Genomic DNA, 21,983 nt, shown 5'->3' on the forward strand with positions numbered 1-21,983 from the left:
ATCACTGCTCTATTCACAATAGGTAGGAAATGAATCATCCTAGATCTCCATCGGCTGATGAATAGATAATGAAGATGTAGTACACGCACACAATGGAACTTTATTCAGCTATAAAAATGAAATTATGAAAAATCTCAGGAAAATGGATGGAATTTAAAAATATTATACTAAGTGGGGTATTACAGGCCCAGAACTACAAGTGTTTTATATTCCCCCTTAAATATGAATTGTAGCATCGACACATTAAGTTTATGTGTTTAATTTCAGACCTCTGTAGCACTCAGGAAGCTAGAAAGGGCCCACCCAAGAAAGAAGGGAAGAGGTCTCAAGGAGAGATGGGATGCAGAAAACACATGATACGTGAGAGGGGGCAGAACTGGTGGTTAAAGGCTTAAGCTGGGATGCATGGAGGTGGAGAAGATGGGACTGGTTAACCAAATCACAGGATGTTTGAAAAGTCCCTGTGGAAACGCCCTACTTTGTAAGCTAATAAAAATATTTTTTAAAACTATGTTGTTTCTAAACCACCAAGTTTATGGTATTTTGTAGTAACAACACAAATGAACAAAGACAAATTCTTTCAAAGAGTTTAAAAGGAAAGAGGTTGTCTCAGCTTATTCTACACGGCCAGTATATCATGATCAGCAAACCCTGACAGAGCATTATGGGAATGGAAAACAAGCCAATTTCTATACATGTAGATTCTAAAACTTACCAACAAAATAGTAAGGACTAAAGTCAATGGTACCAAGGAAGATAATGTATCACAACCAGCCTGGATTTAGCCTAAGTTTGCTTTGAATTTCAAAAAATGCAAGATTGAATTAGTGTCATTAATAAATCAGTCTGGGTCATTATATAAACAAATGAGAGAATAAATCCATATGACCTCAATTCACAAATGGAAAAATATGTGATGCAGTTAAGATCTATTAATGATTTTTCAAAAATTCTTAGTAAATTAGAAAAGCATAAATTTCCTGAATCTGACAAAGGGTCTTTGAAACATATTTCATAGTAAACACTAGTTTTTTTTTTCCTCTGAGGTTAGGAATAAGGAAAAACTACCCATGATCGTCATTTCTGTTTAGTGAGATTAATAAAAACAAGCTAGTATTACTTGGATATAGTACAAGAACATATGTAGAAAAATCTAAAATAGTGGCTGGAGAGATGGCTCAGCAGTTAGGGCTGACGGCTCTTACAGAGGACACGGGTTTGATTCCCAGAACCTGCATGATGGCTTCCCCTCACCTGTAACTCCAGGCATCCCAATGCAACCTTCTAAATTCTGTGGGCTCCAGGCACATACATGGTACACACGTACATACAGTAAAACACGCACACACACACACACACACACACACACACACACACACACTCCTAAAAATTGTTTAAAGGTTAAAAACTTTAGTTTTAAAAAAGAAAAATCTGAAATATTATAAACTTTAAATTTGGCAAATTAAATATGGCAAAAAAATACTAGTGTAAATTAGTGTAAAAAATCAGTCTTACTTCCATATACCTATAACAAAGAGAATTATAAAAATAAAAATTTAAAGACACTGTAAATAGTTCAACAATGTCATGTATGTAATAAAACTGGTGCGATAATTCTTCACACACACATAAATACTGAGAAAAAAATAAGTGAAATAAATGAAAAAATACGCTCTGTGAATGAACTGAATTCCTCGTTATTGTTGATAAACTTCATATTTTATAGATTCATTAAGTATCTGAATATTATATTGTCATAATAAGCCCTATTTTCTATAGATTCAATGTAATACCAATTAAACTCAAATGATGGAATTTTGGTAAAAATGTATTATGCCTATTTTACAGTTTATATAAGAAATAAGAAGGGATGAAAATACCTAAGTTAATCTTGACATGGGAGAACTGCACAACTGCACACCAACACAAATTTAAACCAGCTATATTTAACACAGGAAGAGACTGGTACAAGAATAGACAAGTAGAAAAATGAAACACAATGCAGTCTGGAACCAGAACCAAATTTATGGACACTAGGTTGATGACAACACAGGCACTGCAAAGCACATAGCGAAAGGGAGACTTTTTCTTCTTTAACAACACTAGTTAAATAGTGCTGAGAATATAAAAAACGCAACTGGGTTGCACATAGGAAAAATGAACATTGACTCTCAGGTTATGCTTTACTGTGAAAACAAAACTGGATAATTTAAGATCTAAATTTTTAAGTTAGGACAAGTATAGTTCTGGCACTTACCACCTAAATATAGTCACTTAGATTTAAGTTTTATTAAAAATTTGTCTCTCTGAGCACTTGATCCCATTGTTGGACTGACCAAATTTCAAGTGCTCAGTAACCACATGTCTGATAAAATGAAGATATAAACAAATTCCAAAATGTCTGAAAGTTTTAATGAACAGGATGGATTGATAGGGGAGGGCTCTCCTTATCTGAGGAGTAGGGGAGGGGGCAGGGGGAAGAGGGAGGGAGGGCAGGGCTGGTAGAGAAGGGGAGGAAGGGCCTATGGTCAGGATGTAAAGGGAATAAATAAAATATAAAATAACAAGATAAAAAGGAGATGAGAAGGAGTCATTGTAACTTTATAACTCTGAAGCAAGCTACTTTTGCTTTTAGATGGCACAGGGGGAGCTAGTGAGGTGGCTCAGTCTATATAAAATGTTTGCTGTGCACACCTGAGGACCTGAGTTCACATCACCTGAATCCACATCAAAACTAGTAACAATGGCACCTATAACAACAATGCTGTGGGAAAGACAAGAAGGCAGGAGCCTAGTCAACTGGTGGGCTTCAGATTCAGGGAGAGACCCTGCCTCCAAAACCTAAGTGGAACACAGTAGATGAAGACATCCAACTGCACCCTTCAGCCTCCGTATGTGTGCATGCACATACACCCTACACACACACACACACACGCACTACAGAGACATGGATAATTAAATAAAATGATAGAATGAATAGTAAATTGAAAAAAGAGAGCATTACTATATTGAACCTTATTAGGAGATGTGTTCATCAGAAACGACGAGGCCAGCAAGATAGTTCAGTGGTGTGCTGGCTAGTTTTATGTCAACTTGACACAAGCTAGAGTCATTGGAGAACAGGGAGTCTCATGGGAGAAGATGCCTCTATAATATAGGGCTGTAAGCAAGCCTGTAGGGTATTCTTTTTAAATTAGCAATTGATGGGGGGCCCTGCCCATTGTGGTGGTGATGCCCCAGGGCTGGTGGTCCTGGGTTCTATAAGAACACAGGATGAACAAGTCATGGAGAGCAAGCCAATAATCAGCACCCCTCCACCGTCTCTGCATCAGCTCCTGCCTCCAGGTTCCTGCCATGCTTGGATTCCTGTCCTGACTTCCTTCAGTGATGAACAGTGATGTGGAAGCAGAAGCCAAATAAATGTTTTCCTCCCCTAGCTGCTCTTGGTTACGGTGTGTTGTCATAGCAATAACCCTGACAGAGACAAATGGGCAAGGGTCCTTGTTGCCATGCTTGACCACCTTGGTTCAGACCTCGAAATCCATATGATGGAGAGAGAGAAAACCAACCCATGCAGATTATTCTCTGACCTCCCCACACATGTTATGCCACATGAACAGCCCCCACTAATGAATGAATAAACGAATGAATGAACAGTAAAATAAAAGGCATAAAAGAAGGAATTAAAAGGCAATGAGATTGCTAAGTACTACTCTGGAATAATGTTGAGTTTATAATTCTATGTGGAAAACTATCTAATGAAGAATGCAACTATGTGGAACAGATATTATACTTCTTTAAATATATCTTGGTCCATATAGTGGAGGAGGAGGTCCCCCTTGGTCATAGACCTACGGGAGGGGAATAGGGTGAAAGCGGGAGGGAGGGAGGAATGGGAGGATACAAGTGATGGGATAACAACTGAGTTGTAATCTGAATAAATTAATACAATTAAAATTAAAAATTAAAAATTTAATAAAATCCTTATAGATTGAGTAATTTCCACTTCAGTGATTTTGTTTATAATCCATTTCATAATAAAACTTACTTTGAAGTTAAAAATAAATAAATAAATATATCTTGTTCAGAAATTTATTTTAGAGCTACATAAATATTTCACATAATTATAAAAATAAAATGTAAGGAAAGCAAGCACTAAAATGGAAAGCAACTTGAAATAAGTGAGTCTGATTCTTTTATTTATTTATTTATTTGTTTGTTTGTTTGTTTTTCAGGACAGAGTCTCTCTGTCTTGGCCTAGGGTGTCTTCGAGTCGTTTTGTAGACCAGGCTGGCCTCAAACTCACAGTGATCCACCTGCCTCTGCCTCCCAAGTGCTGAGATTAAAGGCGTGTGCCACCACACCCAGCTTGTGAGTCTGATTCTTATAAATAATGTGTGCTTTACCAATCTATAGAGATGGACTATTCAGAGATAAGTTAAAACAGTAAAACAAACAAACCAAAAAATCCTAGTAACTTCCCTGAGTGTGCCTACCGCTGAGTCTTAAAAATAGTAACAATGGTAAAATATATATAACAATTATAGTGACTAGTTGTTAGCACAGTGCTAGCACTATTCCTAAGCCTTTCATCTGAATGGTGTGTGATAACAAATGATTAATTTTTTTGATATAACAAAATATTTTAATTTGGAGGTTTCTCTGTGTAGCAGAGCCCTGGCTGTCCTGGAGCTTGCTTTGTAGACCAGGCTGGCCTTGAACTCCAAGAAATCAACCTGTCTCTGCCTCCCAAGTGCTGGGATTAAATATGTGTGACACCACACCTGGCTCAGAATGATGAATTTGACTTAGAAAGATTTAATATGAACTTGTATATTTCAGCTCTTTAAATATTAATCTTTTTGCTGTTGCAGTTTTGTTTTTGTTTATTGTTTTGATTTTGAGACAGGGTTTTTCTCTGTAGCCCTGGATGTGCTGGAATTTGTTCTGTAGACCAAGCTGAGCTCAAACTCAAAGAGATCTGCCTGCCGAGTGCTGGAATCAAAAGTGTACACCACGACACCTAGCTAAAAATTAAAATTTCTTAACCCAGTAGTTAACAATATCTAAAAACACCAACAGTTACAATAAGCACATGTTTTCTGGATTATATTTTTAAACACTATCTACTAAAAAAGAATTGGAGGAACATTGAAAGATGGTTGGTTACAGGTCTGGGAAAGGTGACTTGGACATTTTTAGAAGAAAACAAAGGAAGGGTTCAAACCACTAATAAGAGCCATGTGGAGAAGATTTGGGGTGTCACCACTGCTGAAAACCAAGAAAAGAGCACATGGAAATGCCTTGTGTTATTTTTGAAACTGTGTGACTCTACAATTACTTCAAAATGAAAGGTTTTTTTTAAAAAGCTACACATACATACAAACTCAGTAGGCCACCTAAACAGAACCCCACTGAACAAAACACAAATAATTTGAGCATTAAAAAAATAAGAATTGCAATGTATTGTATTAGACAAATAGTGCATTAGAAAATAATGTATAGACAATGTATCAGACAAAATAAATATCTTTTTCTAAGTCTGTACAACATTTAAAAAGCGTTGTTCCTTTTTGTAGGGCACTAGGAAATCAATCTGTTGTGCTTTGTTTTTTGTTTTGTTTTTACAGCACTGGACACTAAACCTATACCCTCACACATTGCAGTCAAGCACTCTACCACGGAGCTATCTACCCAACTTTATGAGGCAAGGTCTAAGTTGCCCAAGCTAGCCTTCAACTTACTTGGAAAGCCTTGAACTTGTAATCCTCCTGTTTTAGCCTTTGATGTACCTGGGATTAAAGATCTGTGCCACCAGGTGAGCCTCATTATTTTCAAAACTACCAAATAAATTAAAGAATCAAGAATTTATGCTACATTTCAATATTAGCTAGGGTTTCTGTTGCTGTATGCAAGCATCATGACCAAACCACCTTGGGGATAAAAGGGTTTATTTATTCTTACACTTTGAGGTAACAGTTCATCACTGATGAAAGTCAGAGCAAGAATTCAAGCAAGGCAGGAACCTGGAACAGGGAACCGATGCAGAAGTCACAGACGAGTGCTGCTTATTGACTTGCTCCTGGCCGTGTGCTCAGCCTGCTTTCTTATAGCACCCAGGACTACCAGCTAATGGGTGGCTCTGCCCACATTAACTGAGCCCTCCTACATCAATCATCAATCAAGAAAATGGCCCTCAGGCCAAACTGTTGGCGGCATTTTCTCAATTGACTTTAGCTTGTGTCGAGTTGGCATAAAACTAGCCAGTACACTCTCCCACAATACCTGTGACCCAGAATAAACCAGTTCTTCGAGAGGGTGGTTTTCCTTCAGAGAAATACTCCAATTAAAGATGAAAAGAAATAACAGCATTCTACCCATGGTTCTCCAAGTGTGCCACTGAGTACTTTGAGTGTCTTTAAGTTCAAAGTTGAGTTCAAAGGTATGCTTTGAAACGTTGTCTTTTTCACTGGGCTTTCATTTTCACTGGTGATCCCAACACACGCGTGGGTAAAACTCACCACCACATCTGGTCAGCGACTTCAAGCCCCGCTAACAGTCATCACAGTTATGACCATGTGTTTGCAGTAAGAAAAATACCATAAAGAAGGTCCTTGATGAAGTCCTGCGCTTGTTATTGATTTTATTAGATGTCAACCATTAAGCACACATCTTTTAAGTATTTTACGTGAGGAAACTGAACTGGAAATATGCTTAAGATGCTTCTGCTACATACTGAAGAATGGCATTGCGTCGAGGAATGTCAGTCATTACAGGATGGACTGGGTGTTACCCTATGGAACAGCCAGCCTTTTTAGTGACAAAAAATAAATGAGTGTCTGGCTGTTGGTCTCTCAAAAAACTATTGAAATGAGCTAGTTGCCACAGAGAAAACAACTCGCAGTGTTTACCCTGAATGATAAAACTTAAGATTTAAGATGAGTGAACCTTTGGGAAATTATGGGGGTTAGAGAAATGACTCTGAGGTTAAGAGCACTGGCTGCTCTTCCAGAGGACCTGGGTTTGATTCCCCATACCCACACGCCAGTTCGCAACTGCCTGTAGCTTTAGATCCAGGGAATCTGATGCCGTCTTCTGGCCTCTAAGGTCACCAGGCACACATGTGGTGAATAAACATACACACAGGAAGAACTCCCATACACATAGAAGTTTTTTAATAATTAAATATTTGAATTCTTGGAAAACATGTATCTACCACAGTAGATTCCAGCTTCATAGTGTTAAATGCTCTCTTATGACATCACTGATAGTATGAACAAGTGTAGATTTTTAAAAATATTGCATGCTAAAATATGTCCACACTGAAGATACTTGCGTGTCTCAGTGAGCTGATGTTTTTCTAAATTGCCAATAATTCTAAATTTTAAATTATGTAACAGAGCTAAGATGCTTCAGTCAGTAAAGTGCCTGCTGTGCAAGCACAGAGGTTTGAATTCTGATCCTTAAACCTCATTTTAAAAACATGTACTTGGCAGCACATGCCTGTAACTCTAGCACTGGAGAGCAGAAACAGGCAGATCCTGGGAGTTCACTGGCCAGCCTTGACAAGTCAATGAGTTTCAAGTTCAGTGAGAGACTCTAACTTTTTTTAAAAAAATGGAGCACAATCAAGGAAAGGCACCCAACATTGACCTTGGACTTCCATGTATATGTACCCACCCACACAGAGGCACACACCATATACATACATAACACCACACACACACAAATCAGTAAAATATGTAATAGATGCAAAGGATGGATGGTATTAGCATCCTAATAGTAGTTTATAAAAGTTCTACTGTATTTACTGCATCGAATGATACCAATAAAACCAAACGTTACTAGTCACATGACTAATACTATTACGTGGATGTTGAATGACTAGCACTCTCAGGCCACTGTTGAGAGTGCAAATTTCAGCTGCTAATTTGGGAAATGATGGGCAGCATCTATTCAAGCAGAACATACCCACATCATATTACCAAGAAATTTGCACTGATAGTTTCATATCCAACAAAAATACAAATATATAGACAACAAAAAGTGTTTACTGAATAACTATTCACAATTTCAGAAGAAAAACTTGAGAAAAAAGTTCATCAACAGAGAAAAAGAATAATTAAATTGTAGTAAATTTGTAGAATAAAACTATGAAGATACCCAACAGATAAGTTATTTCTATACATAATAGCCTGGTAGAATGTCTCATATGCAAATGAATAAAATATATAAACATAAAATATAACCATGTCATATAATAATATGTGGTTAATGTAATTATTATATTATATATGATTGGCATATACTATATATTGGAGCTTATAATGGTTATATTTCATCTTTTTCTTTTTTTTTGATTTTTCAAGACAGAGTTTCTCTGTGTATCCTTGGCTGTCCTGGACTTGCTTTGTAGACCAGGGTGACCTCGAACTCACAGAGATCTGCAGAGGCCACCCCGAGTCCTAGGATTACAGGTGTGCACCACTGCATCTGCTCACATATATGTGTATATGTATATATGTATATATATGATGTTTCATTTGTATACATTTACTTTTTGGAAATGTGTTAATTCACATGAAAATTTAAGCATTTTGATATAGAGTGTTTATAATGTCCTTATGTGGTATTTTTCACATCTGTAAGGCCTGTGAATGCAGCCCTCATTTCCTATGTGATTTATTGCCACCTCTTACTTTTCATTATTTGACTCAGACGTAATTTTTTTATTGTATTAGCCTTTTCAGTGTTGCCTTTTGGCTTCTGAGATTCTCTTTCTTTTTAGTTTATCAATTGCTGCTGTTTGCTTCTTTGCTCACATAATGTTTTCATTCGGTTCTTTTTTTGTTTGTTTGTTTCTTGCTCAGCTTATTGATTTTCAGGCTTTTGCTATTTCTAATTATGGATTTTAGGCTTTAAAATTTCCACTTAATGTGGCATTTATCTTCCTTAAGTAAATCTTATTTTAGAAAAATGCATAACATACACCAAAGTTCATATTTTATAAATACACAGCTTAATGATTATGCAACCATCCAGAAAAGTAAATAAATCAGATGTTACCAGTACCTTATATATCCCTAGTATCATGACTCCCTTTTGGAATGTAACCATACCCAGACGTGGTGTCAAAAGCCCCCCAAAAGAATAATTCTATATACAAATACATTTTATTTCAGAATTTACATTTTTCTGCAAAAGAAACTTTAGGTACAAAGAACTTCTTTGGCGAATTCTACCAAATATGTAGATTTTTATGAAGCTGCATCACCAGTGTCATTATGATATCGGACTAAACCTCTGAAAATGCAATCAAGCTCCAATTAAATGTTTTCTCTTACAAAGCCACTATTATCCTGATACTAAAACCACACAAAAACCCAACAACAAAAACATTACAGGCCAATATTTCTATGAACAGAGATGCAAATCTTCTCAATAAAATACTTACAAATTGAATTCATGAGCCCATAAAAAAGATTATCCATCGTGATCAAATTGGCTTATCCCAGAGATGAAGGAATAGTTCAATGTACATACATCAACATACATAATCCACCGCATAAACAGACTGGAAGAAAAGTACCGTATGAACATCTCACTAGATGCAGAAAAGGCCTTTGACAAAATCCAACACCCTTTCATCATAAAAGTCCTGGGAAGACTAGGGATACAAGGCACATACCTCAACACAGTAAAGGCAGTTACAGCAAGCTCACCACCAACATCAACCTAAGTGGAGAGAAACTCAAAGCATTTCTATAAAATTAGGAATAAAGCAATGGTGTCTACTCTATCCATACCTACTCAATACAATATTGAACAATAAGCCAATCAAAGAATATCAAGAGGACACAAATATAAAAGAAAGAAGTCAAACTATCTTTATTTGCGGATGATACAATTGTGTGCATAAATGACTCTTAAACCCCCAACAGGAAACTCCCACAGCTCATAAATACTTTCAGCAAAATAGCAGGATAGAAACTTAACACACAAAAATCAATAGCCCTCCTATGCACAAATGACAAACAGACATAAATAAATCAGAGAAACAGTACCTTTAATAGAAGCCTCAAAAATATCTTGGGATAATTCTAACTAAGCAAAAGTTTTAAGCCACTGAAGAAACCAACTGTGAAGATCATAGAAGTTGAAAAGAGTTCCCATATTCATGGGTCAGTAGGACAAATACAGTGAGAATGACCACTCCACCAAAGGCAATCTACAGAGGCAGTGCAATCACCATCCAAATTCCAACACAATTCTTCACACACACAAAAAAAATGAATAAATAATCTTCAACTTCAAACACAAAAAAGACCCAGGACACATAAACAATCCAGAATAGTAAAAGAACTGTTGGAGCTATCATCATCTCCCATTTCAAAGTGTTCTACAGAGCTGTAGCAATAAAAGCAATATAAAAGTGCCATTAAAAACAGACACATTGATCAGTGGAACCAAGCTGAATACTCAGACCTAAGTCCACAAACCATGAACACCCGATTTTTTCCTATATAAAGAAACTGAAAATACACACCAGAAAAAAAAAAGACAGTATCTTCAATAAATGATGCTGGTTAAACCAGGTGATTACATGTAGAAGAAATGCAAATAGACCCATATCACTCTTCATAAAACTCAATTCCAAATGGATCAAGGGCCTTAAGATAAGGCCTGATGCACTGATTGTGATAAAAGAGAAAATGAGGAGTAAGTCTGAACTCACTGACACAGGAAAGGACTTCCTGAACAGGACCCTCCCTGATAGTGTAGGCACCAAAAATCAATAATTAATAAATGGAACTTCATAAAGCTTAAACGTTTTTATGTAGCAGAGGACACTACCATTGGGACAAAACTGCAGCCTACAGAATGGGAAAAGACCTTTCCTAGTGATACATCTGACAGAAAGTTAGGTATCTAAGATATATAAAGAATTTTTAAAAAATCAAGAAAACAAATAACCCATTTTTTAAAAATGGGATACGGAACTAGAGTTAAGGATAGGATGTCCCAAGGTAGAGTAAATGCAATATAGTATTATGAAAAGACACAGGGGAAACTAGAAATGGAGGGTTAGAGAGAGGATGGGAGAAGAGGGTAAAAGGAGGAATATGGGGAGGGACAAACAGCACTAAAGCCAATTTGAAAAACTGTATGAAAACTCACTATTATAGAAGATTCCTAAAATATATAGATATGTTTTTTTTTTAAAAAAAGAACTCATATGGAGTCACCAAACAATAGAAGAAAAAACTCCCCAAGTAGATATCTCATGCTAACCAATAAAACCTCCCGTTCCAAGAATGGGTTATGTTTTGTTGAGTCATTGGCCAAAAGAGCCCTTTGGAAACCCCCAGATGTGACAGGGCATTGCCAGATCTAATAGTTACTCCTCATGACCTCATGGTGAGGCCATATTGCTGAGAGCATCGGTTATGTATATCATCCAATATGGAAAAGCCAAGCTGTTGTCTAACTAGAAGCTTCATCCCTACTGACTAGAGTCATGGTAGTGGAAGGTACTTTTCATGCTACTGCAGGAGAAAGGTAATCATCAATATCGCCAACCTATAAACACTGCAACTTACAACAGCAACCCTACTGGTGCAATAGTGCCACAGATATTATGGAAATAACTGGCTACATTTTAAAAATTAGATTTAAGGCCCATTCCATGACATGGAACCAATAACTCCACTACCAATGTGGCCAAGAATCTGAGATCAATAGGTCACAGGTCTAGGGGAAAACCTACCATACTGTTCTGCAAAAAAAAAAAGCATAGCAATAAAATGACTCCTAGTGGCATACTGTCATAGAGGTAGATTATGGCCTCGTTCAACCCATACCAAAGAATCTTCTTGCAGTAGACAGAAATTGACTCAGAGACCCACAGCTGGACAATGTACAAAGAGTGAGAGACTTTGGAGCACTCAGTTCTTCCCCAAACATCTTCCTTCAAGGCTCAGGCATTTGTGTGGAAGAAGAGATGGAAGACGGTATCAGCCAGAGACACAACAAGACTGCTGCATATATAAGTTCATATAAAGACTGGCAGCATACATAAGACCCGAGTAGGTTCAAGCTAGAGAAGGTGCCAGCACTGCGTCTGGGGAGGGTGAAAACAAAGTCCCACACCCAACCATGTTCAATTGATATCTACCGGCCACAGAAAAATTAGTTTTCTCCCATGGAGTCTCAGCCACACTCCAGTGCAGTCCCATGACGAGGAGCAGTTAGTTGGTCAACATAAAACAAAATCATCCGTATTCTGAACTTTTATTTAATTTTTATTTGGTTTGGTATTTTTTATCTTATTGGTTTGTTTTGATTTTCATTATGTGGGTTTGTTGTTTGCTGTTTTTTGTTTTTGCTTCTTGAGGATATTTTTGTTTGTTTTTTTTAAAGAGGAAAAAACCATGAAGTTGGTTGATAAAGAAGTGGGTTAGATATTGGGGGAAATGTGGGAGGAAACATTTTTCAATAAAAAAGAGAACCACATGGCAAAAAAAAACAAACCAACAAAAACATCTGGGAACAAAACAAATTATCAATTTTATAATTTAGCTTGTGTGGGGTTTGTTGTTGTTTGTTTCTTTGTTTGAATTACTCTTAACAACAAATACAATATAACATATACTATTGTAGTCAGGAGCTTGGGCTGTGGCTCATATTTACTTGATGGTCTCACAAATGTTAATATTTCTGATATGCATTTGAACAACATAATAAAAACCTTTCAGCAATTAGTCATTCCTCAATGCAACCCATACAGGTGAATATTACTGTTTCCCTCTAACTGAAAAATTGAAGGCAATGAAAAAAAAAATCAATAGATCATTAACATATAAGACATACTGTCAATACTTTCCCACTCATAAATTCCAGGTATTGTTTTTCTTGTCTGTCCGCACAAGCTATAATGCTATCTTTCTGGGTAAATTATTTATTTTTGATTTTTGATATTATAATATAGTTAAATCATTTCCCCCTTCCCTTTCTTCCCTCCTTCCCCCTCCATATGCTCCTCCTTGCTCTCTTTCAAATTCATGGCCTCTTTTAAATTAAATACATACGTGTGTATATGTATACACATATAACAAAACAATACAACAATAACCTGCTTAGTCTGTATAATGTTGCTTGTATATATACGTTTTCAGGACTGACCAATTGGCATGCCCTTCCCTGGGGAAGACTCTTTCACTCTCAGAATTTCTTAGTTTCCTGTCATTCTTTGTGTAGTGTTGAGGCCCCATGAGATCCCCCCCTTCCGTGTAAGCAGGTCTGTTTGTGTCATCTTTGATCATATCTTATTTATGCAACCATATGGGTAAGACTTTAGCTCCTGCCATTCCCAGGAGCAAACTCCCTGTTCCTCTGGTTCTCACCATCTTTCTGTCATCTCTTCCACAGTGACCTCAAGACTTAAGTACAGGAATTGTGTTGTACATGTATCCATTGGGACTGGGATCCACACTCTGTACGCTTCCATAGGAGAAAATCAACCAAGAATTCTACCCAACTATGATGCTATGAACCACAACAATGACCAGAATGACATGATAACTATAAGGGTGTGATATTTGGCACACACATACTTGGCAGTAACCAACAGGTCTCTAATTGAACTTAAGACTTGCTCACCTAGAGGTAGACCATGCCTGGTACCAGAAGCCTAGCCAACCACCCAGGACTGTTAAAGTCATAGATATTGGAGAAGAACTTACAAATGCCACTTTATTAAGTCAACATAACCCCAAACTACATTCTAAATATTTGTCTTTATGCCCACGAGTAAGTGTAGCTCTCGCCCCTCAGCGAGGAAGCTTCTCTTTGCAACAGGAGACCAGTACAAAAAAAAAAAAAAACATAACCAATCAAAACGCTAACTTTATTTTTTACGTATCTGGGGGTCCCTATTTTAAAATAAGTTCTATTATATTATATAAATGAGGTTCTAGAAGTCTGAATATATTTCATATGTCATGCAAGCTTGCTAAGTTATAGCACTATAAAATGTTTTCATGTGTGGCTAGTATTATCAAAATCAAAATAGTTATAAGAAAACATTTAATTGACCTATGATAAAGTCTACTTATGAATGCATGTCAATAAATAAAGACATTTTGAATGTCAAAACATTCTATTACCCTATAAACAGGTCATATTGTCAGTATTCTCTACTTATTCATTCTTCAACACTAACATCTTAATATAGCAGTGAAGATGTCTGATCCGGTAACTTTAGTATGGTATATTTAAGGGCAGTAGTATGCTGTTTTCCCCATCCATTTTGCTACAGTAATATCTAAAGAATTGCCAACGCTTCTATTGAAAATAGCAGGTTGAAAAGTACCCAGAACAGGGGTAACTTCTGTGATACCAACTTAAGGAATTATACTATGACAGAAAACAAAACAGCAGCATGAGGCACACGATTTGTTGCGCAGAAGGTCAATTTTGTTTGTGTCTGTTACATAGTTTCAATATGAGAGATGCAGATGAAATCCATGTTTGACTGGATTTCTTAAGCTAACAAAATTTGATGTTCTGTATCATAATTATTACATATTATGTAGATTGTATTATATACATACATATGTATCTCCAGTGCACGGGTGTGGATCTGGAGGTGTATGCACCCATGCTCAACACGTGGAAGCTGGAGGAGGACATGGGAGGTCTTCGGCCACTCATCCCTTTACTGAAATAGGACAGGATTTCTCGATGAACTGGAGCTCACAGTTGGACTTGTCAAGTCAGTCCTGTAGTGCCCAGAGTCAGCCTGTCTCTGCCAGCCAACACAAGTGGTCACACCCAGTTTGCAGGCATGGATGGTTGGGATTCAAACTTTGTTTCTCATGCTTTCATAGGAAGCATTCCTACCTACTGAGGCATCTGTCCGCCCTACATTTTTTTTTTGACATAAAGATCTCATTTTCCTTTAAATTCCTTATCCATTGGCCTTTATTATGACTTACTAACATTTCTCTTTTCTAGTCAAACCCATTCCTCAAACTATCCCCCATCACAAATATCCTCACCCCCTCTGTCTCTCTCTGTCTCTGTCTCTCTATCTCTTGGTATGTGTCTCTGTCTCTCTCAGGTTCTCTGTGTGTATCTCAGTCTCTCTGGGTCTCTCTGTGTCTCTCTCTTTCTCTTCTCTCTCTCTCTCTCTCTCTCTCTCTCTCTCTCTCTCTCTCTCTCTCACACACACACACACACACACACACACACACACACACACACACACACACAGAGCAATGATCAAGGACCAATGGCATACATACTTGTTTCCAGCACCTGGGAGGCAGAGGCATCCCTATGACTTAGATGCCACCCTGGTCTACATAGTAAATTCCAGACCAGGGTTATATGGTGAATCCCAATATGGAAACAAAACAGAAAACAGAAAGAAATTAAGTAAATGAATGGTATTTACATATTAAGTGTTTAGATGCTTGAATTGTTAACATTGGAATGCTACAATTCCTCCCTTAACACCAGCTTAGTTTTTTAGGTAGCATTTCCTGCAAATTGCATAATGTAATGACTTGTACCTCTATTGATTCCTTTGCTAGCTAAAGAACTGGAGCCATGCTTAGTCCAGGATAAAGCACTGAAGTGTTTTCATGCTATTTTAGGGCCGGAAAGTTCCTCTGCACAACCATTTCATTATGTATGAAACTGTAGGAAAAATAATCATTGAATCATTAAATTTGGAAGTTGCCATTAAACTATTAACTACATGGGGTGGGGTCAGGAAGGCAGTGGAGCATGCCTGTAATCCCAGCGCTCAGGGAGGCAGAGGTAAGCAGATCTCTGTGAATGCAAGGCCAGCCTGGTCTACAAGCAAGTTCAGGACAGCCAAGGCAGGAAAACAAAAGAAAAAAGTCCTATTAACTACATGTGCATATGTAAAGTGCACGTTGTATATATGAAGTATAAGTTGAAGTATTAACATTTCAGTCCATTATTTGCACAGTTATTAACTCATTCAGTAGGTATTGTTTACATATTATATTTTATCATGGCATATGAAAATAGTAAATACATAAAATTATAGTAAATTTAAATCTATTGTATTTGCAGTTCCATCATTCTTTGAGAGAAAATAATTCTCAAGTCATTCCCCTTATTTCTTAGAAGAGTAAATCAAGGAGTGTTTTGTCTCATTCCCTGGTTCCTGTGTCCATAACTTTTTGTATCCGTGATTACTTTGAGAGGTCAGAGAACAACAGTGAATAGTAGCAATGGTGTAAAACACATTGTCCTAACTCCATTCCTTTTTTTTTTTTTAATTCCAAAAGCCATTAACGTATTTGAATTAATTAACTTGTATCAGGTGTGTCACTCTCAAATACAGTGGCTTCTAAAATAGCAAAGAAAATTGAATCTAATTTGAATGAGTGTTGAAAAATAAATAAATATAATGTATCTGACAAAAGATTGCTCATTTTTCCTTTTGGAAGATGTGCTTAATAAAAACAAAAGTCGTCAAGTCATTTACCCACCCACCAGTGTTATCTTCTTTATATCAGTACAGATATGCTTTTAATTTTATGTATTTACAAAGTGTTGTGGAGTTATTAACTATGTCCGGGCATGCATTTCTCAAAGATTACTTGCCACAATTATATTTTAAGAAAGTATAAGGTACAGAATATGCTGCTTTTTATTAAATACTATTCAAGACCAAAGTCAATGTCATCTTTACTACAAACCTCTCTTTGATCCCTTCCCTCCATTCAGATACTTAGTCTTGCTTTATAGCTCTTTTTGATGAGCAACCACTGCAATTTATTTCACATCTCCAGGGATTACCATCTTTTCATAAACTATTCCAGTGATCTGAGTGTCTCCCCTTCCCTGTTTCATTCTAAGTCTTGAACTATGTCCGTGTCGAGAGGCACACACACATGTTTTTTTCACTTTAGGTATCTGAACATTCTCTCACATCTGTTGCTAAGGAACACTTTAGCACTTCATTATCTTTGCTTTTAGGCCTCTATCCCACATTACTAATACAGATGTTCATAGGTTTTAATGTTTTTACCCTGTTTTCTCAGAAGTAAACCATAAGAGCTGCTGAAATGCTCTGAGGATAAAGGTACTTGAGTTCAGTACCAAGAACACACATGATAGAGATAGAAAACCAGCTCTCTCTGATATCCGCAGGCACACCATGTTTCACGCATGTGCACACACACACACACACACACACAAACACACACACACACAAATCAATGAATCTTTAAATTGTAATTTATAAAAAAAATCACTAAATCCTTTGAAGTCTAGAACAATATTTCTAATGCACATTGACAGAATTCTTGACACACTGAAAAGTATTCAAATGATTAAATGTAAACCAAAGAATGACTCGTCTTGGAAACGTTCTAGAATATCGCTAGCGACCAAATTCTTGTCAGAATCACCAAACCACATAAGATGTGCTTACCAAGGCATTGATATTTGTATGATCCCCTTTCCTATTCCGGATCTGAACACAGGACATTGGTGAATTTAATCCTACACCAGGGCCCAGATTCCTCAGATCAGCAGCACTGTATTTCCCGTTCAAGAGCAAGCTGTTACTACCAGAACCAAGTCCCAGAGAAGCTTGGTAGAGATATGTCTGGGAAAGTCTCTCGACTGTAGTGACATCTATTGTGGCTGATGTCACACAAGGACTAAAAGCCATCGTCCTTTCACGTCTCACATTTTCTGGAGTATGACAGCAGTTCTGCGAGCAACAATCTGGGCTTTGGCTCAACTTGATGCACACGAAGTAAAGCAAACATCCCAAAAACAAAAACGAAATGCAGACCAGGGCTATTACCAAGTACAAGTTGCGGGCAGAAAGCTGTGCTTTGGGTTCCCAGATATCTTCAAAGTCTGGAAGGATCTGAGGAGCAGCATTGGTCAACAGCACACCCAGAATAACAGAGGAGGAAAGTGGTGGCTCTCCGTGGTCCTGAACCACAACCACCACGCTCTGCTTAACCGCATCAGTGGGAAAAACTAAACGTGCAGTACGCAGCTCTCCCATGTTGACTGAAATTCTGAAAAGGCTAGAGTCAGAAGCCTGAGAAATGTGGTAGGAGAGCCAGGCATTGGAACCACTGTCTGCGTCCTCTGCTACCACTTTGGTGACCAGGTGTCCAGCTCGGGCAGAGCGGGGCACTCTTTCCACTGGGATAGAGCCATTTCTAGGCAAGGGAAACAGGATATCTGGTGCATTGTCATTCCTATCTACCACAAACAAGTTCACAGTGACTGTCGCACTTCTGGGAGGGATGCCCCCATCTCGGCCTTCCACTTGGAAGTGAAGACCCCTGAGCTGCTCAAAGTCAAAGGAGGTTTGAGCAGTGATAACACCGCTGCTTGGTTCCACTGCCACCAAGCTGGAGGAAACCGGCATCCCTTCAGAAATGACATCCAACAGTTTATAAAAGACAAGGCCGTTTAACCCCAGGTCTGGGTCCTGAGCAAACACACGGCCTAAAGAAACTCCAGGGCTATTATTTTCAGCCACAAAAAGTTCCTGTTGTGGTTGAGGGAAGCTTGGTGTGTTGTCGTTTACATCAGCAATTGACACAGTGAGCGTCCTTCCGGTGCTTAATGGAGGCGAGCCATCATCTGAGGCGGTGATTAGGACGTGGTATTCGCTTGCTTGCTCCCGATCCAGGGGCCCGTCAGTCAGCAATCTGTAGTAGCTATCATAGGAAGACTTTAACTGAAAGGGGCCTTTGCTGGACATGCTGCAAGTGACCCTACCATTGGAACCAAGGTCCTCATCCTTTACACTAAGGAGAGCGATTACTGTGCCAGGGGCTGCATCCTCCGGTACTGGGCTGGAGAAGGTCATGAAGTCTATCTGGGGGGCATGATCGTTCACATCCGTCACCTCTACAAGAAGTTTAGTAGTGCTAGCTAGACTAAAAACACCTTCGTCTCTTGCTTCAACATATGCTTCCAACAACGTTTCCGGTGGACCTAGCCAAGCAGCTACCTGAACCTTCCCACTTTTAGGATGTATGTGAAAAAGGTGCCTCAGCTCTGCTGGTGTGCTATTGCTTAAGGAGTACCAGACTTCCCCATTGGATCCTTCATCCGGATCTGAGGCTTGAACGTGGAATAGTACAGTCCCATTGGGTGCAGTCTCTGGAACCTTGGTACTATATACGGAGTGTTCAAATGCAGGTGCATTGTCGTTGGTGTCCACCACAGTGATGGTGACTTGAGCGTTTCCAGACCGTGCAGGCAGGCCACCATCCTGAGCAGTGAGCACCAGCAGGTGGTGTCCCGCTGCTCTCGATCCAGCGCTTTCTCTAGCACCAGCTCTGGGTATTTGCTACCATCGACTCGCGACCCCATGTCCAGGCGAAAGTGCTGGCTAATGCTTAGGCTGTAACTTAGCACACCGTTGCTTCCCTCATCCGCATCTTGGGCATTTGGGAGAGTGAACCGGGCTCCAGGTGTCAGGAACTCCGGTATGTGCAGATGCACGTTTCCAGCCGGGAAGAGGGGTGAGTTGTCATTGGTGTCCAGGAGGTGAACGCGTATCTTATGCAGCTCTAGAGGGTCTTCAAACATTAGCTCGTAAGTCAAGATGCAAGCAGCTTTAGCCCCGCACAGCCGCTCGCGGTCCGCTGGCTCTCGAACCACCAAGCTACCGCTGCCCAGGTCCACTCCGAAGTAGGGTTCGCCATGGCTGGAAAGGAAGCGAAAGTTCCGCAAGGACAGAGCAGCTGCTGACAGCTTCAAGTCTGAGGCGATATTGCCCACAACTACTCCGGGTTTCGTCTCCTCCAACACCGAGTATTCCAACTGTCCCGCTGCAGCACCACAAGAGACCCACCAACACAGAACCGCCACCTCCCAGCCCACCATGCTCCCTTTCGGCGTCCACGTTCCAGCTCCGGCGAACTGGGACCATGCTCCGAACTCCAAGAGAGAAGGAGCCGGGAAAAGCGCTAGCTGCTCCGCCCGCTGGCAATGCAAGTTCCAAGTGCCGCGGAGCCCCAGTGATCCGCCGGGGCTAGGCTGTTGGGTGTGCTGGGTGCGGAGGAGCGCAGCGCCGCCTACGGGTGGAGAGGTAAACTACCCGGGTGGAGAGGCATCGGGCGGCGCTCTCCCGGGGCTGAGGTCTTGGGTCCAGCTTCTGCCGCTTCCTCCTGGTTGGACCCAAAAGGTGCTGACGGAACTGACACGCCTCCTACCAGTGACGTTTCCTAAGCCAACTCCTGTAGCTGTTGGGCTTTCGGCCGGCTACAACTGGCTCAATACTGGGCAACGCGACAAGGTAGTCTCTGGGGACAGGTGTTCATTTCAAACTTCCTCTAGTTGGAGACAGCTGAGGCAGCCAGAGTAAGGTTCTGTGCTCCGATTTTTCAGCTAACTCGCCGCTTCTCCTTTCTTGGAAGTAACTACCTATTCTTTTCAAGCCGCCCTAGACTCTCTGGAGGGAGTAGGATGTCAACAACCAATCAAAACCAAAAACCCAAACCGCAAGCTTGTCTACTGTCCCCAAAGAGGACCTGTGACCATGTTTGTGGAGGGAAAGATAGCACCAACTAGCGTTCTGCAGCACAGTGTAACCAGGACCCTAAATTCATTCTCTGTAAACACTGGAAAGCAGCAAAGGAAGCAGCTTTCACTTTCAACCTGATCTGCAAAGACAACAGTCATCTCTATTCCGGAAGCCGTGGGGGGTGGGGGAGGTGGGAGGGTAGGGGGGCGGGGCAGGTTCACGTTCTACCTAGCACCCTGCAGTCACCCTTCACTCCCTGAAGGGCCAGCTGAAAAAAGGATGATTTAAGTACATGTTAAACACTAAGCTGATCTTTCAAATCTTTCATTTGATACAGTTGTTCAAAGCCCCTTGTGGATCAAAATTTGAAAGACAAAAGCTGAACAGGACCAAAAACAGAAGTTCCCACAATATTGTATTTTACACAATATTGTATTTTACACTCAGTGAGTTGCCTGAAAGTAGCCATGATTTTTTTTTAATGTGGTGACTGAAGGTGTAAATTAATCACACATTTCTCTCGACACCGTGTTATGTGCGCGGAATTTTCTGTTTTCAATTTGCTAATTTAAATGAACAACTTCTGCGTTCTCTCCTTGAGACCAAAAGTAGAGTTACTAAGTGCAGCCAGTGTTGCACGCAACACCATCGCAGACAGATTCTCTGCCTCACCCTGGAACTAGCAATAAGAGGAAGCAACGCCGCACAACGAAATCGGTAAATGTGTCCTCACCAGTTCGCCTTTACCAATCAAAGCAAACTTTACAGAATCTGAGACAAAAGTAAAGCAAGAAGCGCACCGCAGTGTGGAAATCACCAACAGACCTTACTCGGATGTGAAACGTCCCGGAAAACTCAATTTGTTCCTCCCAAATTTCCAAAACGAAATGAGAACGATCTGTTTCTGTGCCAGGGAGTAGGATTTGCGCTCCCTCCTCTCTTAGTTTAGCCTAGCTAGGCTGTGCCCTGAGGGGAGAACGGTTACTTTTTCCATTTTCCCACTTACTCGCCGCAGAATAAACACAGCTGGAAAGATGTACCCAATTGGGAAGCCCTCCTTAGTTTTAGACCTGAAGTCAAGCCTGCAATTATTACGTCAGGTTTAGGAATTCTGAGCGGTGTCCAGGAGGACAGTGTGTGTGATGTAGATTAAGGTGTGAGGAAAAGGGGGGAAAAAGAAAAGAAAAGAAAAAGATACACGGAGAGAGAATCAACATGGAATTTTTCTTTCACGAAAATCATAGCAAACATGACATTTTTAGTCTTTCTTTTTGCTCTCTCCTCATTCAAACTGTCATTGGCACCCACTTTCAACAGATCTCATTTGTGTCCTGAATAGACAGGTAGCACCTGATAGCCGTCTCCATTGCATGTCTCCCAAACTCTCCCCATAGCATTGCGTTCTTGTCCAAACAAACCAGAATTTACAGAG

The 21,983-nt window shown here is 39.6% G+C and overlaps 2 protein-coding genes across 2 annotated transcripts in view; both read right to left on the minus strand.

Annotated features, from left to right (window-relative positions):
• LOC311596256 (uncharacterized protein) overlaps nt 1-21,983 on the minus strand; it is a 200,734-nt gene that overhangs the window by 67,240 nt on the left and 111,511 nt on the right. The gene's annotated exons all lie outside the window — the stretch shown is intronic.
• LOC311595750 (protocadherin alpha-C1-like) lies at nt 19,096-21,934 on the minus strand (the record flags this gene model as incomplete). The annotated part of the gene is made up of 1 exon (XM_084778734.1): nt 19,096-21,934. The coding sequence occupies exon 1, from the start codon at nt 19,909-19,911 to the stop codon at nt 19,096-19,098; it is 816 nt and encodes a 271-aa protein (XP_084634860.1). The 5' UTR covers nt 19,912-21,934.

Source organism: Acomys minous (genome assembly GCF_964271855.1).
Source record: "Acomys minous genome assembly, chromosome: 4".
In the NCBI taxonomy this organism is placed as follows: domain Eukaryota; kingdom Metazoa; phylum Chordata; class Mammalia; order Rodentia; family Muridae; genus Acomys; species Acomys minous.